The 20,064-nt window shown below is 36.8% G+C and overlaps 1 protein-coding gene across 2 annotated transcripts; it reads left to right on the top strand.

The window, feature by feature from the left end:
• Window positions 1-5,480: 5,480 nt before the first annotated feature.
• LOC140138106 (protein SLC31A2-like) lies at window positions 5,481-15,656 on the top strand. Of its 2 annotated transcripts, XR_011856942.1 has the most exons (5): window positions 5,481-5,688; window positions 10,028-10,154; window positions 12,880-13,102; window positions 14,245-15,304; window positions 15,498-15,656. XR_011856942.1 is itself a non-coding variant. In XM_072160001.1 (4 exons), exons 1-4 carry the CDS (start codon window positions 5,671-5,673, stop codon window positions 14,513-14,515), a joined length of 639 nt encoding a protein of 212 aa, XP_072016102.1. In that variant the 5' UTR covers window positions 5,481-5,670; the 3' UTR covers window positions 14,516-15,646. The 2 variants fall into 2 exon arrangements, 1 of the variants encoding a protein (XP_072016102.1); XM_072160001.1 differs by having other exon boundaries at window positions 14,245-15,646.
• The last annotated feature ends 4,408 nt before the right edge of the window (window positions 15,657-20,064 follow it).

The raw sequence follows: 20,064 nt of genomic DNA, 5'->3' as shown, positions 1-20,064 counted from the left end.
AACACTTTTGCAAAAAGTACATAACTCATTAATAACAATATATTAAGGTTATTAATTATTTTAAACTGTTGTGATTTGGTAGTTCACAGCATCTTATGAATGGTAGTGAGCTTAGGCAAAAACGGCATTGCTCAATTCATAGAGAGCGTGTAGAAGAATTACAATATCACAGATATACTTTTATAGGTGCTGCGGTTCTTGAGTTACGATGTAAAAAGGGCTGAAACAACAACACTTTTGTAAAATGTACATAACTTTTTAACAACAATAAATTAAGCAAGTTTGCAAATTATACGATTTGCAGAATGAACTTTTGCAAAACATCAAGGTGCTAATTTTCAATAATATATTGATCTAGATAATGAAAATCGATTTTTAGGTTGCTTCGACCAACAATACCTCGTCTACCCTTAAGCACGTTTCCAAAGCATATGATTTGTAGAATGACCTTTTGCAAAACATCAAAGTGTTATTTTTCAATAATGTATTGATTTAGACAATGAAAATCGATTTTTTTGGCCGCTTCGACCAACAACACCTCGTCTACCCTTAAGAGGTTATGGGGTACAAAAGGGTTATGTCGATTTGCTAGTGTTGTATATACCAGGGTCAAAAGTAAAAGTTGCTCAATTTCGTATTGTGACAAATTGTTCGTCTAGCTTTGAAGAAAGAATAGTTTACACTATCTGCGATGTCTGGTTAGTATGTCACACAGCAACTCAGTTAGCAGCCTGCACAACCGATTCTTTTGTTTGGCAAGGCTCACTCAGTCATTTAATGAGGCAATACAAACGATCGAATTTGGTGTTGAAATGAGCTAAATTTTTAGTTACACCTTTTCGATGTAAAATTAATTTTCTCGGCCAAATGAAAAGCAATCATTTTCATTTTTTCAGTAAATGTCAGGAAAAATTGTAGTGCTTGATACTGGAATTGTTTTCAAATTCTAGTGTTAAACTTAGGCGTGAAATTTAGTCATTTAGTGTAAGATTTTCGATTTTGATAGGCTTAAACTCTGTCCGCGAGCCTTTTTTTGGATCAACCTTTTAGCTTTTCAAAGTAAGATAGTTCGCTAATGAAGGATTTTTCCCAACTTTCTAACGCACATCACCGTGAGCGATATATCATAGTTTTGTCAGAATTTGCGTTTTCATTTCACTATTTTAACTGCCGGCTGACCATTTTTCAAAATCAACGAGTGAAATCTAAGGCTAATACTAGCATTGTGGATCGATATCCCTGGGTTTAATAGGAATACCGGCATGGCTACAGTGTTGCTAGAACTTCAATATAGCAAAGAAATTCCCAGGCCTATAGCGCTCCTACTGATCATGTTTAACCAGAACACTCAATTGGGGATTTGGGCTACCAAATCGCTGGTCTGGCAATTTGCTTTCAATGGAAAATTGACCTGGATAAACAACAAAGGAAATATCGACTATTTCTGTTGCTTGCTCTCGAGATAAAAGTAATGAGTTAGACATTTTCGGAGTATGAAGGAAAAAGGGTAAAATAAAAACGGAAATTCTAACAAAACTATAATATATAGACCCACACGATGTGCTTTACAGAGGTGGGAAATATCTTTCTTTAGCAAACTATATTAGTTTGAGACGCTAAAAATGAATTCCGTAAAAAGCTCGCGTGCGAACTGAAGGCCTATAAAAATCAAAAATATCACACTAAAAGACACAATTTGATGCTTAATTTTAACACCAGGATTTGTAAAAAAAATGTATATCCAAGCACCAAGTTTTAAACTGACATTACTGAAGAAAAAAAAAAAATATTGCTTTATATTTGACCGAGAAAATTAATTTCATAGCAAAAAGGTGTATCTCTGAATTGTGCTGATTTTAACATGTATCGATCGACTTTCAGCGCGACTAAGCATTTCTAAAGAATCGGTTGTCCAGGCTGCTAACTGAACTAGAATCCAATGGACTTTCTTTTTTCGATGTCTGGTTAGTATGTCACACAGCAACTAGAATTCAATGGCCTATCTTTTTATTGATCATATATCTTCTGAACTTTACATCGTAGATAGTGCAAACTAATCTTTTCCTGAAGCGATCGGACGTCGCCCAGCAAGGCAGCAAACACAAAATATTTTACAGAACACGTTTAATTGTTGGGCATATGCTGATGTCATCATGCAAGTTTGTCATGTTCCAGAAAAAATGCCTACCTGTGCCTGTGTGGAGCCCCCCAGCCCCCCCAAATCAACACAAAAGTTGACAACCATGAGAGTTACCAAATCCCGGTACCAAATCTTTCAAAGGCCCCCTTTGCAATGATTTTTCATCAAATTTACCCCCCTTTTTCATGCAAAATCGAGGACAAAATTTGGCCAAAAACAACCCCGTTTTTGACCAGAATTTCAAACACCCCTTATCAATGACACTAAATATTGACATAAGATTTCTGGGTTTTCTCAAGTACCCCTTTTATCCAAATTTTGCAGACAGTAAAATACGTACCCCTATTTTGTTGATTTCACTGTCAAATTTCACGGACAGTGCAAATTAAACACCCCCTAGTCCCTCAGCTAGCATCGATTTAATCACCCCTCGGGTTCCAAAATTCTGACAGGGTCTATCTTATTCAGAATTTTTCACAGAATTCAAAAATCAATTTCTTACTCGCCAAAGCGCTGGCCATGGGGGGGCGAAAATTTCCTTTTAATACTAAAACGTCCATTTTAAAAGGAAAATGCTCAAAATTAGTATTTTGATTATTTCATCCGTATTTGGTAAGCTATTGATGTCTTTTTGGTGTCAAATTAAAGCTATGCAACTGTTCATGACAATCAATTTGTAATCTTTTTCATATAGGCCTAAGATAATTGTAACATTGAAAAAAGACTTGGGCAAAAATCATGTTTTTTTACCACTTTTTGGTTTTTCAAATGCTTTGAAATCTTTAATGTGACTTAGAACACAACTCTGTATATGCTTAGCCTAAGAGACAATATTCTTTTGATTATAAAAATGTCTTTTTTTCAAAAATAATAGTGCATTTAAAGGTGAGAAATGCATTTTTTACCAAAAACCTCCATTTTAAAATAAAATTCTAAAAATCGGTATTTTGACCATTTGCTCAGTATTTGGTGAGCTATTGATGTCTTTTTGGTGTCAAATTAAATCTATACGCAACTTTTCATGCTAATTATTTGTAATCTATTTTATATAAATCATTTTAATGGGTTTTTTATCATTTTTATTAATTTTTGGTTTTTCAAACGTTTTTAAATATTTAAGTGACTTAAAACACAATTCTGTATGATAAGCCTAGAGACAATTATAATCTTCTGGTTACAAAAATGTCTTTTTTTCATGAAAATAGTAAATCAAAAGGTGAGAAATGTATTTTTTTACCAAAAACCCCCATTTAAAAAAAATCTAAAAATCGGTATTGTGACCATTTTATCAGTATTTGGTGAGCTATTGATGTCTTTTTGGTGTCAAGTTAAAGCCATGTATTAGATGTAGTGTAAGTTGTACTTTTAAGATCATTGTAAAGCGCTTTGTTCAAACCGTACTTATGCTAAGGCGCTATATAAATTCCGTTTATTGTATTGTATTTCAAAAGGAGGCAGAACATTTCGAAGAAATTGAGCAAACTTCTATAGTGTTGATTTTACAATACAAATTTGCTGAAACTAGTAAGAGAATTTGAAAGTTCCCGCATTATTTTGTGGCATTTTTATATCATAGACAAAAGGGTCATGGGTAGCTGCACTCTAAAAAAAGAGGGTCATGTAGCCGCGCCTAAAAAGAGGGTCATCGGGTATGACTTAACAAAAGGAGTCATCGCGTTTATTCAACTTCAAAAAAAAAAAAAGGGGGGGGCTATTTTGACTGGCACATAGGGGCCTACTGTCACTTCTAAAATTGAGTCATGATGCAGTCATGTCTACAGTAGAATTCATCTCGACCTTTGCAGGACTTAAACCCCATTAAAAGCTATTAAACCAAGATAACACTCATTGAAGCAGCTCAACTGATTAAATCAGATCTTCTCTGGTTGTGCACAAGTGTCTGTTTTCAATGTGCGACATCGCAATAAAGCTGGTATTATAGCTTCAGTCGGGTAACCGATTATAAAGGAAACGAAAGGAAACAATGGTATGTGTACCTTTGTTCACGAAATGAGACAAAGACCTGCTTTTTGTTAACCAGCATTCTTCAAAATGAGCAACATAATGATTGTTGACTTAACACGGTTTGGAAATAATTTCTTCATATTTTTGGTGTTATCTGTCGTTTACATATCCTTCCTAAAACACAAAAGTGCGACCCTCTCCAAACATCTAAATTAGCTAAAAATTTAGGACATGTTACAAAACTATATTTTCTAGAACCTATTTAGAATAGTTAAAATGTAGCTTGTACCGTTTTTTTGTGGCATCCTTCAGAAGTGAGCAGTCCGATACCAATATTTTCGGTCAAATCTCCATTCAATTAACACGGGGAGTTGGCTAGCTATGCCTTGCCCTCACTCATATTTTTACAAAAGTGCGACTATTTCTGAACATCTAACCTAGCTGTAATTTTAGGTCATGTTAGAGAAATATATTTGCTAGAAGTTTGGAGAATAGCTAAAATATTGGCTGGTTATTTTTCACAAAGTGATGTTAACTAGGAAAGTGCCCATTCTTCCAACGTACATCATTTGTAGAGGTCACGCGTCAATGGTGAGAGCACTGTGTATTGTGTATAGGAAAACGGACAGTAACTGCAGTAGCCTATGTGCCGCCCGCCCCCTGCCAACCCAAAATTTTTTAAAATTTTTGGGTTGGCAGGGGGCTCAGTCTCATTTTCTTCGGAAGGGGTCCCAAATATACCGGGGGCGTCATACATTTTTGGAAAGAAAAAGATGGGGGTCATGATAAAAATGTAGGGAGTCACAAGATGACCCGGCATAGATTTTTTTTATCAAAAAGACTGATTTCAATACAAGTTTAGCCTATTTAGGGGGCGGTGTATCCGTTCAGTGGGTCATCATTTTTGCCCGATAGGCCGACTCTCCCCCTCCGAAGAAAATGATAGCCCCTAAAAGCAGCCCCCAAAAAGATTTAATCCCCTCAACCCTCATAAAGATTAAAATGTGATAATATAGTTGTACAATTTGCTTGACTGGGTAGGTAGGGTTTGTCTCTTCTCCCCGGCTCTTCTCCCAATTCATTGGAAATAACATATTGACATCCGTCACCCACTGGTAAATGTTCGCATGTGGTCATATGACAAAACATGTGATCAAACATATGATTCAAGTGTTTAAAAAAAGAAAATAATTAATAAATTTAATTGAAATAATTATCATGCTTGTTGTGATGTATGAAAAGAAGAAATAATAAAAATAGTCTTTTTACTATTCAAGTACATAGTGTTTACTTTTAATATACTGTGATATACTTTATAATCAGAATTTTAGATTGTTTAGAGAATATTTAGAAATACTTAATCAAAACACTGCGCGTGACACTTTTGCGAAATGTTGCATGTTGTGAGCAAAAAATCATGATGAAAATGTGATGTTTTGACCGTATTGCGAGGGATGGAGTGCTACAGTTTGGTGTAAATTGATAACAAGATATCCGTTGTGTGTTTACCTGTCCGATTTAAAAGTATTTTTCTCTAATATAGTTGAAAATCAAAGAGGCAAAAGATGCAGATGATTATGCAGGTTTGTACACAGTCAGTCAATCATGTCAGTCATTAGTCCGAATAATCAGACCCAGAACAAAATATTAATTTCTGACATGATCTTGTACTGGGTCTGAACTGTTTCCATATGAAATCTTGATGGCAAATTGGACAATAGAAGCACATGGTTCTACGTGACAGCTTTTTAATCCCTATTCAGGTTACGTGAATCACGCTATTGTGGACCATCCTTCTGATACTTAAGTGTTTGGACACGCGGAACGGTTTTTTGTCTACCTCTCTGTTTGTAAACAAACCAGGAGGTCGAAATCGTCCTCCTCGCCGAATACGAAAGTCAGCGTAATAGTACGGCACTAGTCAGTCATGTCAGTGTTTGTTTTCAGTTCCAATATTTAGGTATGCCAGGCAAACCTTTAGTAACAACAAGTAACAAAAAAAAGTCCAGAATGCTGCAGCTAGATTCGTTACCAGTATGGAAGAGACACAAGTGTCACCGCACTGAAAAAATCTTTAGACAGGCTGCCACTGCACTTCAAGACAAGAACGTCGCAGAAGAAACTAGACTCGCTGAGTCTCATGGACGCCGTTCCTATGTCCATCAGACTCGTATTTCCCATTTTGGATGTCAATGGGAAATACACACTTAACGATTCTTGCCGGTTAGAAACTTGAAAAAAATCTTTAAAATTTTATCAATGTATATAAAAGTGGTACCAACCTTATTGTGCTTTGCTAATTTAAGACTCGGTTGAAACAAAATTAAGGATCGAATGCATTTTAGTGTCCAAAAGGCAAAATTATCGTCAAAGTTCTGCGAAATCGGCACCCTTGCGAAGGGTTCAGAATTGAATCGGAACGAAAATATCCGATCTTTGCGATCAAAAACACAAAATTACAACTTTAAACATACTATTGGCAAAAGACATTATTACCAAACAATATAGAATAGAAAATTTGACATCATTTTCTCAAAATATTGAAGAAATTTGCTCACTAGACATCGAAAAAGTACGCAATCCAATTCCCGTTCAAACGCGCGAGAAACTGAAAGTGCATAATCCCGACTAGAAGAAACAGAATCTCCTGCTTTCACAAGATCCTGAATGGCATCATGGACATTGACCACACCAAATACATCGCCCCAAAGACAGAACGGACCAGAAGAGGACACGACAACCAATACCAAATTTACCAGACCAACACCGGCGCTTTCATCAACTCATTTTTCCCACGAACGACCAGGGAGTGGAACAACTTGCCTGCATCCACCACCATTACTCATCAAACAAATTCAGCTTTCAAGTCTGCCCTGGCTGAATGTATACGTGGGACCCGACTCCAAAAATAGACCTCTCAATCACACCTCCAGTTAAAACTTCTGCAGGGAGTATTTGGAGGTATAGCATCCAAGATCCAAGAACACATTTGCTAGTCAGCGAAATTCGCCTAGACCGGGGACCATACACAATACATATTAAAGGAGGATTTCATGATCCTAGCATCCTCTTTTAATGACATGTTTCAGTAGATATCCACGAAAAAAAGCTTATTTCCAAAATTTCAGTTGATTCCGATTTTATGTAAGCGAGTTATGCATGATTATGTGTATTACACTGCTCCATAGACAATGTGTTGTAATTTCGTTCTGGTGCACCAGAACGAAATTCAAATTTAGCGATATTTTTGCTAAACTAATTAATCTGCAAGAAATATTTGGTACATAAACATTATGTAGCCAGAGGTATCCAGTGGTGTAAAAATCTCACCTTTTTTTGGGAAAAGTGGGGGGATGAGGCTGTGGATCACGAAATGCCCCTTTAACATAGAAAGTTCAATTTTTTTCAAGAACAGGTCAGTCAAGGAAACCTACATAAATATGTTTTCTATTATACTTATCTTCACTTGACCCAAATATATGATTTTTTATGGTGATGAGACACTCACACATGGAATTTTAGAGGGGTTTTGATAGCAGTTCCATTAAAAAAGCTGCTATCATCATGAGACCATGGACGTACTGAACAGGGGTTCAAATTCGCAATCAATTGCGGGAACCTGTTTAGGTTCTCGCAAAGGGCTTTTACGAGAACCTTCGGTTCTCATCAAAACCAGGCTTCTGATTCCTGCAAAATATTGAGAAAAATAGTAACACGGAAAAACAGTGGCATGATCGACGGGAATTATATAAATAAACATTAATTTTCATCAGGTTCGCCGTCGCAAAATAATAAAGGAGACAAGTAGAAAAAGTGATCCCGCCTGGGAATCATGCCACTGTTTTTCCGTGCAAATTTCACCAGCCTAATCATGAAGCTCCCGTGGCCAAGTGGTTAAGGCATAGGTCTCAGAAACCTGAGGTCCTGGTTCTGATTCCCAGGCGGATCACTTTTTCTACTTGTCTCCTTTATTATTTGACGGCGAACCTGATGAAAATTAATGTTTAAAAATAGTAACCTTAATTTTTTGCAGTTTTTCTGACAGACAATGCATGTTGCTTTCACTAGTCACTACCCATTCACAACAATGCTCAAACTAGTTCTAAGTTCATCTGACCAATCGGCCACTGTTGCCTTTGTCACTGATTTAATTTTTGCCTTGAATGAAACAAGGGATATATTAACTACCAGGGCAATAATTTATGAATACAATTAATATATCGCCCAGCACTATCATATTTCTGCTGCAGAAATGTAAAATAGTATAACACAACATGCGATCTGAGACTTGGAAGCTTACGAGAACCAATTTTGGTTCTCCTAGTTGTAATCCAGCGAGAACCTTCAGGAGAACCGGTTCTCGGGTTCTCCTCGAATTTGAAACCCTGCTAAATCTTATTTAGAAATGCGTCCATGATGAGACTAACATGACTAAGATTTAGAAACAACCCCGTAATGCTGTTTTGGGGAATTTTGCTAGCAGAATCTTTTTGATGAAAGTCGATCTTTGAAAAGATGTAACTTTGCCACGGAAAGTGCTATGACAAAAAGGTTTTCAGTTTTGGCTTTCTTTACTCAAGGGCTTTAATTTGATATATAAAATGATGCAATTTGATGGCAAATTTAAATTCACCTGGCATACCTACAATATTGAGAACATGTCCTAGTCAAACTGGTTTGTTTATGACCATATGACATTGTCATTGATTGAATTGAATTGAATTGACATGCCTGGATGACATGCCATGACAAAGGTAGCCCGGTATGTTTACTGTGTACTTGGTTATGTGCATGTGTCTTCTAACTAGATGCAGAGTGTCACGGTCCTGGAAGGACTCTCTGGAACCCCAAGTCTGGAACCGAGAGACGATGAGTGCAGATATCAGAATCGGGGATGGTCCCCCTTAAGGGTGTGAGTGAGTCCCGGAATTCGAGTCCCGCCTGAGAATCCTATTACCCGGCAGGAAATTCCCTGCCCGGTACCAAATTAAAAAAAAAAAAAAAAAAGGAGGATTCATCCCTGTGCATGTTATTAAGTGTCAGAGCTATTAAAAAAAGAGAAGGGGGACTACATGTAGGGGTGTGATTTTGTGCCCTGGTACCCGGCGGATTTGCATTCAAATTCAATGTATTTTGAAATCATTAATAGAGTATGACATGAATACAAATTATCAATTTTCATATTAAAATACAAAACATCTTGAATTTTTTTTTTTTTGGTCAACTATGAATGATCCTAGCATTTAGGTCTAGGTCCAGAGACACTACAAAACCAAAAAAAACTTTGAAAAAAAAAAAAATTTTTTTTTTGCAATTTTGAGGCACCAGGTTACCCGCTCGAAAAATCCGCCGGTACCGGGCACAAAATTACCAAAATCACACCCCTAGTCCCCTTCTCTTTATTAATAGCTCTGACACTTAATAACATGCACAGGGATGAATCCTCCTGAACACGGGACCAACAGGTTTATGTGACATCCATCCATCTGTCAGTCAGTCAATCTATTTATTTATTTATTTATTTTATTTATTAGACTTCATCACTGGTACATATAAAATTATTGCACATCAAAAGTTTGAAAAATATAAATATAAAAGCTTTTTTAATAAAAAAAACATGTTAAATCAATCAATCATATATGTGATTTTTGACAATCTTCAAATAACCCAATGTGGGATTTTATAATATAAGTTGTAACCAGAAGAGTTGGCAGTTGACTGTATATATACTGAAATCACTTTCTCAATGGCATTCATTTCAAGACCAGTGAGCAAGGCTAAGTCAGCAAACAGCAAAGGATGCCATGACCTTTGTGAATTTTAAGACCTGCACTTGTGGTAATATATTATTTGCTAAGCCAATATATTTTCCTTATAATTTGCTCATAAAGGAATACTTAGGATTTCTTTTTTTCGTTTCAGATGACATTTAATGGTACGTCACCATATCTAAAATACCTTCTGTTCGAGAATTGGAATATTGAGGGTTGGACACCATGTAATAACAGGACAGATGGGGATAGTCATGTGTGTAAATACTGGTGGCAAAGTAAGTAGACTACTGTAAGGTGTGGTCCAATGTAACACATGGTGTACGTGTTCTACCTGGCCATCACCCAAACATTCTTATTCTAAAGTTAGAGTTACATGTGTAATTGCTCTTGTGGGCTATAGAAAAATACGGTACACAAAGAGTGGATAACACTCTTTGTATGACAGCATCTAAATCACAGCATCTATAGTAAGAATTCCAATTGATTTTTTGCGTACACTGCGCGATGTACGCCAGCGTGTGCGACTGTGCGTGAGAAACGCGGCAGTGAATCCAACCATGCCAACGCACTCATGATTGGTTAGCATTGTATCCAAGGTCGTGCTTTCGCGTTGTAGTTTGAAATACGCGATATACGATCGCGGTTGTATCGAGTACAGTTGTTGAAAGCTGCGTTCATTCAATTGGAATTCTTACTATAATCGGACAAAACTATGGGTGTTTAGCTGACAGCGCAGCAATGCTGAAAAGGTGGTACTACACCCCTTTATAAATTTGTGCCTATTTTTTTGCATTTTTCTCAAAAACTAATAAAACACTGGTAACAAAAGTTATGTATATTATAAGGGTAAGGAATCCAGTTACTACACTGGAATTTCAGTGACTCAAGAGAAGTAGTTATTGATTTATTGATCAAATATTGGTTTTCCCTCATTTTTACTGTAACTCCACAACTGTTGTCTGTGCTGAAATAAAATTTTAGTGCAGTAGTTGTAGTCCTTGCCCCAATAATATACATGTTATATCTTACTTGTCACCAATGCGCTGTAATTTTTGAGAAAAATGCAAAAATAGGCACAAAATTGGCCAGGGGTGTAGTACCACCTTAAGATATATTAAAAGGTGTTCTTTTAAGGTACGTTATATTAAAATATGTGAATGTAGCCTAGCATGTTAAAACATGCCTACATTCACAATTGAAGAGCTTATTTCCAAACCGTGTTAAGTCCACAAGATTCACTTTGAAGAAAATCAGGAATTTTCTTTATGGCAATGAAAAAAGTTCGATTTCTATAAAATTACAGTGAAGTGAAGGCGACATAAATAGGACCATAAAAACATGTTAAGTTAAAATCTAGAGACTTTTGATTTTTTTTAATGAATTAATTTGTTTTAAAAATAGCATGGACTTAACACGTTTTGACACAAAACGCAATTTCTGGCATGGACTTAACACATTTTGACACAAAACATAGTATCTGTAACACAGAACTAACCATATTTTTCTCAAACTAGTCTTAAAAGATAACAAATTTATTAGAAACATACAAAACGTGATTCTCTCTACTATAAAACACAATTTTGCCACAAAACACCTTGCATCTCGAACCCCTCCTGCTGCCCATTTTTACCAAAATTCGACGTTTAAAATAGTTCAAAATTCAAAACTTAGTTGAATTGCATTTCTCAGAATTAAATAAACATCATTTCACTGACAATAAGTGATGACCTGAAATATCCACTTGTTTTAACACATTATCACAAATATTTCCCCCCCCATGCTGCCACCCTAATCTCATATTGACAGTCGTAAGTTTTAAATCCTAAGTTTTTTATACCTTTAACTTTAAAATTATACCTTGAATTTAGTAGCACATTTTGATAATCATACAAAATAATAATATCAAAAACTAACTCTACCACCATCCTCTAACATTAATTCTACCATCACAGCCTCTCGATCTCCCACTTCCAACCCTATTCATGTCTTTCTGGAGGTATCTATCAAATATTTCAGAAATCCCATACAAACTAAGCCTACTAATATAAAACAAAAACAACAACAACAACTTTTTATGCAGACCAAATTCATGTATACTAGTCTCAGGACCAAACAAGAACATTGGCGATTAACTATTGGAAGCCCTATGCCGTGCTACTTGCCTACAAGCTGCCCACAAGGGCATTGTTCGTGGACTTAACACAGTTTGCTACAAAACTGGATTGGACTTAACACGCTTTTGGGAAAAAATCGATACTTTGTGTGTCAATATTTCGGTACTTGACTAATTTTGGGAAAAAACAAACACATTGCTGGATAGCCCTAGTTACTCACTACCCATTTTCATCAAAATCTCAATTTTGAAGGTGGGTGGACTTAACACGGTTTGGAAATAAGCTCTTCAATTGTATTCCCCTTGCAAATTTGACCATGTGCTCCTCACTCCATTTCTGACTTCCATCGAGTCATCATCTCCACCATATGTGGGGCTTATGTAGATGCTGTATACAATATTCTTCTAGAAAACTGACATTAGGAACTCATCATATGTGACACAATCTGGTCCATGGGAGCCAAAGGCTGCAAATTTTGCATATCACAAAACCTTAGAACTAAGTATGCTAGACCTTTGGTGTTTTTTAGTATATGGCAGCCTAATGAGCATATAAGATAATAATAACTCAATTGTCAAAAATGCCTTCTTTGGCCCTCATGGAGTAGATTGTGTCACATATGATATTTGAGTTGGTATTATTATTCATTTTGCCAAGTTTATCCCACAAGCCCCCCATGGTCACATTGTCAATCACCTAAATACATCTGATTTTTTCTGAACTGTAACACAATTCTTTTCATCTTGTAGGTATGGCATTTGCCATTATAGCCATGTTCTTACTAGGCATAACCACCGAAGCACTAGGTATACTCCGAATTAAACTCTACAAGAAGAAAAGGTAACTCACAAACTTCGTACTTATTTATTTATTTTCCATTTTTCAGGTATGGCATTTGCCATTATAGCCATGTTTATACTAGGCATAACCACCGAAGCGCTAGGTATACTTCGAGTTAAGGTGTACAAGATGCAAAGGTTAAATCCATTGAAAAGAGCATTGGAATCAACAAGAACAGAGTCAGATCCCATCAACCAACAGTCATCCTCCACATCACTGCTGGCTCCTCTTAGAATACCTACTAGTGTTGGGCAAATCAGAACAAGAAGGTAAGGGGTGGCTCACTGCCTCCTATTACCGCAAACACAGGTTAATGCAAGTCTTGAGCTTGTATTGACTGATGTACGGTGTATGATACAACTGTAGTTGCTCACTGCCTCCTATTACCGCAAACACAGGTTAATGCAAGTCGTGAGCTTGTATAGACTGATGCAGTTTCAGTATGTGAAATTTGAATATACTCGGTTGCGATCATCATCAGTAGCGTAGATTTCTTTTTGACATCGGGGGATGGTGTAAAAGTCGATGAAGCAGAGTGAATAGGGTGTCTTTCATGCCCAGAATAAATTTCCTGGACTCTCCTAAAATTAAATGGAATACAAGTACATGAAAATCTGCAACTTTAAAGCCCAAATACCAGGTTTTTTAAAAATATATAAAATATATGCATTTGTGTAAAATTGTGGGATTGATCATCCTCCCACCTTTTCAAATATTGAGGAGATTTATCCCCATCCCCACAGGATCTATGCCTATAGGATATCATGCTCTCAATGCAAAGAATGTCAGATTGCAAGTGCAATGCAGTGTCATGCAAGTACAATATATATCTCTTAAAAACTGGTAAACAACTTGCACCAACAATATTTTCCAACATATGTACACTATAATAATATATTCTGAATAATAATAAGAAAACAACAAAGTAATAGCTGATACTTGCAGATAGAATCTGTCGTAAGCATATCAGTGTGCCTTCACCAAATGTTGGGCTGGTAGTGTTCTTTAGATGGGTGGGTGACCACCTAGAATTCCCAGACAGACTGGGGCATGTGAATTAAGTTTGAAGACTAGATTCCTCACATAATGTTGTAATTTGAAACATTTTGTTATGATATAGATTTAACCCCATGAGAACTACTTGCCTATTGGTCAAAAAGAAGTTTTCATTATTACTTGGACCAATCAGCAACATTGTTAAAATAATTTCACCACGCAAAACAATTGGGGTGAATTATTTGCAAAGCTCCATTCTGATTGGTGATTTTAATGAAGATATCATGTAATTGACCAATCAGAGGCAATGTTAGATCGGCAGGGGGTTAAATAAGGATGAAAATGTGAATTATTTCACTCAGATAAAAGAATGAATGTGCTATACTGACAGTGACATTCTTTTTAATTTTTGCAGGGTCAAGTTCCACTTTGCACAGAGTTTTCTCTACATGATCTACCGGTTTTCTGGCTACCTTCTCATGTTGGCTATAATGAGCTTCAATATGTACATATTCCTTGCTGTAGTCCTTGGTCTTGGTGTAGGTTATTTCGTCCTTGCTCCCATAAGGCAGTCCAAGGCAACTGCTGGACAGTTGGACTCACATGCACATGGTACAGGTAGTAGGCATGGAAGAGGATCATGGAATGAAAGTGGTAACCACAGTTATGCATATGGAAGCTTATGAGTATTGACTACTACTAAATCGTGTACACTTGAAAAGGACAGCAAGTGGTAACCACAGTTATGCATATGGAAGCTTATGAGTATTGACTACTACTAAATCGTGTACACTTGAAAAGGACAGCATGTGGTAACCACAGTTATGCATATGGAAGTTTATGAGTATTGACTACTACTAAATCGTGTACACTTGAAAAGGACAGCAAGTGGTAACCACAGTTATGCATATGGAAGCTTATGAGTATTGACTACTACTAAATAGTGTACATTTGAAAAGGACAGCTACACGTTTTGAAGACAGAAAACCCACCCGAATGTTGGCATTTTATTTATGAAATATAATTACCTAATGTCGTGTTTTTCTAAGAACTTTGAAGTCAAAAAAGTCAGGTTGATTGTTGGAACTGCATTCCAGATCTATGCAATCACCAATGAATACTGAGGTGAGGGCCACACACTGGCACATCATCCACATGCCACACAGGTAATGTCATATGTCTTGGCAGGCTGGATGGGTAAGCAGGATTGACAGTAAGTTTTAGATGTGTATCAGTGAGGTGGAGAGAGAAGGACAATCATGATTGAAAATTGCAGAAGCTCTCCAAGAAGTGCAATGAGACCCACAGATCCTTGTCATAGACTGACCTGATGACGACCCCTATGTTAAACATTGAGAAAGAAAACAATTGCATATAAAATATTACTTAGTTAGAGGCAACTCATGTTATTACAATTATTATCTGACTTGCAAATTGAGCAAAATCAGGATAATATATTGAAAGTAGTTTATGAGGTCAGAGCTGCCAACTCTCCCTCTTTTCGCAGGAGACTCCCTACTTTTAAACCTTCAGAACCCTTAATTTTTGGTCATCTCCCTGAAAAGGAAATGGTTTCATCCATTAAGATGTACACATTTTGACAAATCTCCCTGATTGCAACAGGAAATCTCCCTTTTTTCAAGATTCAAATGTTGGCAGCTCTGTGAGGTATAGGCTGGTGTAATGTTCAAATTATGTGTTATATAATTTTTGATAAAAAGTTCCTTCTCACTGCCAAGATTTTGAAAATGATATTGCTTGAATTTGTCCTCATTTTGCTCATTTGAGTTATAATCAATGTTTTTAGAAAGTGCTTTTGATTATTATTAGTGCTTTATGTAATATGGACAAGTGCAATTGTGCTGCCAAAGTTTTTCTATGTATTATTATTGATGATGCAATGGCAGTCTCTTCAAGTATGCCATCAAAGCAGGTAAAATCAATGCTTTGAAAAGAATTTAGCAAATGAATAAGAGCCTTTACAAGAACTGCCTCAGTCCGTGGGACTGTGCCCCCCCTTGTATAGCAAGTACAAAGTGTGGTTGGCAGCGAGCATGCCAGCTGTGTGTCTTTTGGTCTGTAACATGCACAATTGAAGAGGTAATGCTGGTTTCATACTTTCTGCTGCTTACCGCTGAGCGGCATGATGCTTCCTCATGCTGCTTGTACTTTTCTGCAAGCAGTGCTGCATGCCACTGAGTGGCATCGGTATGACTATGAAAACCAATGTTGCCGCTCAGCACCACCAAAAATCGTTTCTTGTTCTCATACGTCAGATTTTACTTGAATTTGACTCCTAGTGATCTGCCGCTTTGGACAAAGCGGTGGAGTGATTGATATAATAATAATAATAATAATAATAATATTTATTTCTTATATAGCCCATTACATACAAAATCTCAATGCGCTTTACAGTATATTAAAAACACCAAAACCACAAAGATTAATTGCACAAATACATTTCATCTATATCAAAAATATACAACTGATACCCAGATAAAACTCAGAATCAGCTGAGATGAGACTAGGTTAAAAGGTTAACAAATTTGTATATTGGTTTGTTGCTGGTCACCACTAGCGTTTCTGGTGCAACTGTGCAGTGAAGCAAAATCGGTGTCAAAGCGGCAAACGGCAGGAAAGTATGAAACCAGCATTTTACTAGTACTATCAGCTATTATAGTCCATTTGGCTTCTTTGAGAGAGACGTGTGTGCTACAGATCGCATAAAATTAAATCGTGGGCATTGACTCAAACAACTGGCATGTCAAAGGCAGTACATCTGTACAATATACTGACGTCACTCTCTTGAGGAAGCCAAATGGACTAAGCAACTTTATTTTGAATAAAAATACTAAGGAAAATACATGCTATTTAATTTAGAAGTGAAAAAAGTAGTTATTGAATCGATGTTCTGGACAGAGCAGCTTATATAGTTATATTTGTGAATGTAGGAAAAATCTATTTTGAATACTAAAGTGTTCACTGTTGAACTACTAAGCACTGTAGAACATGCTTTTGTTCAGACTATCTCTGTGTATAATAGAAATACACAAATAATGTAATAATGTTATTACAGCAGGATTTTATTACAGAGTTTCACATCCCAACGGCGATCATCAGATAAAATCATGCTGTAATAACATTATTACATTGTTTGTGTATTTATTACATGCTCTACTATCAAATAGTATTGAGCACTATTTCAACTGTTTTGATTGACTATAATATTGTATGTGTATATATTATGTACAGTATATATCAGTAAGCTGGAAGTTTGCAGATGGCCGAACTTAGCAATTTTTTAAGTGATTGTTTTTGATTGTTTCCTTTTCTGGGTTCATTCTTTGTCATTTTGTTCACATCATGTATTTGTTTGATGAATATTTTCATCAGGCTTGTTGATCAAAAGTTTTCAAATCTTGCAAGCAAAGCCAAAGTTGATTTTATTCAGAATATTTGATATTTCACCGTCTTCATTTCAACAGAAATGATCAACTGATCCACTTTCACAGGAAACATAATAGATTATAGATTAAACAAACATATTTTCTGGAAAAACAAAGTAACTTTATTCTTTCAGGATATTTGTTGTACAACTGAAACCAATTTTGCAGGAAAGTGTATCAGCTGATAATTTCTGATCATTTCCTGCGATGAGATGACAAAATATCAAATTGTGACTAAATTGAAATCAACTTTGGTTTTGACAAGCAATATCTGAAAATGTGTATATATTTTTTCATAGACTTGCCTTACCATATTATGTAACTAAGATAATCCCATCTTAAATACATGTATAGCATCTCTAAATGTACTGTAATGTCTTTCTGTTGAGTATAAGCAGTTGCTGCACCATGGGGGGGGGGGGCAAATGCCCCCAGACAGAAGCTCTGCCCCCAATTTGCCCCCAGAAAAATTAAAAAGAGGGGTGAAAAGCCACTTTTAGCCAAAATTAGGTGAAAATGCCCACCAGTCGGAGGCTTTGCCCCCGACAAAAAAATTTCTGGCACTGCCACCTGAGTACAAGCCGTATCAAAGTAATTCGAACTGACCTGTTTGCAGTGATTAAGGACAAGATTGCCATATCTAAATAAGATGTTAAATGCCCACGATAAATAAAATTATTATTAAAATAAATAGATTCACTTAAAATGGCAACTATTTTAACTGCATACCAGTATCCTGGTCATTTTAAGTGGATCTAATGGGCTATTCCAGTTGAAATCCATGCCCCCATGGAAGATATGACCTTAGTCTTCCAAACATTTCTAATTGGATTTTTAAAGTAAGGTGTCAATTTAAAGTTAGCAATATTATGGAACAAATGAAAAATGCTAAATCACCTGGCATTGATAATGTAGCTTCTGAGTTGTGGAAGGCAACTGGGAAAGAAGGATAGACCTAATGTATGGCGTCTATGTGGTATCATCTGGAAAAAGAAGAAATGGCCGAGAGACTGGTGCAGGGCAGTATTTATTCCACTGCCAAAGAAGGGCAATTTGAAAGAGTGTGCCAATCACCGGACCATCAGCCTGATTTGTCATGCAAGTAAAGTGCTTCTGAAGATCATCATCAGGAGAATAAAGAAAAAATGGAGCAAGAAATATCTGATGAGCAGGCAGGATTTCGTGAAGGAAGGGGTACTAGGGACCAAATTGTCAATATCAGGAATGTGATTGAGAAATGCAGAGAGCATAGACTTCCTCTTTACATGTGCTTCATAGATTACAGTAAAGCTTTTGACTGTGTTAGCCACCCTCAGATGTGGGAAACTATGAAAAAGCTGGGCTTCCCAAGTCATCTTGTGGATCTGATCAGCTGCTTATATGAAGACCAAGAATCGGCAGTCAGAACAAGTAGTGGGGACACAGATTGGTTCAAGATTGGAAGAGGCTTACGACAGGGTTGTGTGCTATCACCAAACCTATTTAACATCTACTCTGAAGACATAATGAGAACAGCTTTGGAGGGGTTTGAAGGTGGAGTGAAGTTTGGCGGTACAAGAATTACTAATCTGAGGTACGCCGATGATACCACTCTTATTTGTAGCAGCAGAGTAGAGCTGATTGATCTTTTGAAGCGCATCAAAGAGGCCAGCGAAGAAAAACACCTTCTCCTGAACACAAAGAAGACAAAAATAATGGTTGTAGACAGAGAGCGGAAAAGTGATGAGTTTGTGATAGATGGACAGCAGATTGAGGAGGTGAAGCAATTTGAATATCTGGGTTCAATGATTAACAACAGTGGTGACAGCACAACTGAAATTAAAAGAAGACTGGCTATTGCAAGGACAACTGTGCAGGGCATGTCAAGCATATGGAAAAGCAGAGGCCTATCCATTGACCTCAAGGTACGCCTACTTAGTGCAACTGTTTTTTCCATTGCCACTTATGGATGCGAGTCTTGGGCTATGACCAAGAATGATAGGAAAAGAGTAGATGCTTTTGAGATGTGGTGTTACAGGAGGCTTCTACGAGTGACATGGAAAGACAGGAGAACAAATTCCTGGATCCTCGACAAGATTGGTACAAGTCTAACCATCAGAAGCGGCATAATGGAGAGAAAGCTGAAGTACTTTGGCCATATTGTCAGGAAACATGGAGGTGTAGAAAAACAGATTTTGCAAGGGGCTATGGAAGGCAAACGAGGAAGAGGACGCCCACCAGCATCTGATACTAATGACGTGAAGCTGGTTTCTAACCAAGGAATGCAAGGTGCAACGCACTTGGCATCAGATCGAGTGAGATGGCGTACTCTTGTGAAGACCACAGCAGCGCTACACAGCGCCACCTGACACAGAGAGAGAGAATATTGGGCACATGTTAGTGGCCTTAACACAAAAAGTTTGAAAATGGCGTTTCAACCCTTCCCATTGTTAATAGGCTCTACTCTACCCAAACATTCTTCAAATGCAAACATTCTTGATGACTAAAACGCAAAGCAATTGTAACTGCATCTGATCACAGATTACAGCAAAAACCAAAAGAAAACAGTAATTGGTTCCATGAAAAAGGACCATAACTTTGCAAGTCAGGATGCAAGACTTTGACATTTTGACAACAGAAATCTAACATATTTTTATGGTGTATAGTTTAAGGGGGTACTACACCCCAATTTTTTGCCTATTTTTGCATTTTTCTCACAAATTATAGCACATTGGTGACAAGTAAGATATGTATATTATAGGGGCAAGGACTACAATTACTGGACTGGAAATTTTATTTCAGCACAGACA

Source organism: Amphiura filiformis, chromosome 17 (assembly GCF_039555335.1).
Source record: "Amphiura filiformis chromosome 17, Afil_fr2py, whole genome shotgun sequence".
Taxonomy (NCBI): Eukaryota; Metazoa; Echinodermata; class Ophiuroidea; order Amphilepidida; family Amphiuridae; genus Amphiura; species Amphiura filiformis.
This window is presented reverse-complemented; position numbering and strand designations above follow the sequence as displayed.

Coding starts and splice junctions, on each gene's coding strand:
- LOC140138106 (XM_072160001.1), top strand. Junction 10,155..12,879: donor GTGTAAATACTGGTGGCAAA/GTAAGTAGACTA, acceptor TCCATTTTTCAG/GTATGGCATTTGCCATTATA. Junction 13,103..14,244: donor GGGCAAATCAGAACAAGAAG/GTAAGGGGTGGC, acceptor TAATTTTTGCAG/GGTCAAGTTCCACTTTGCAC.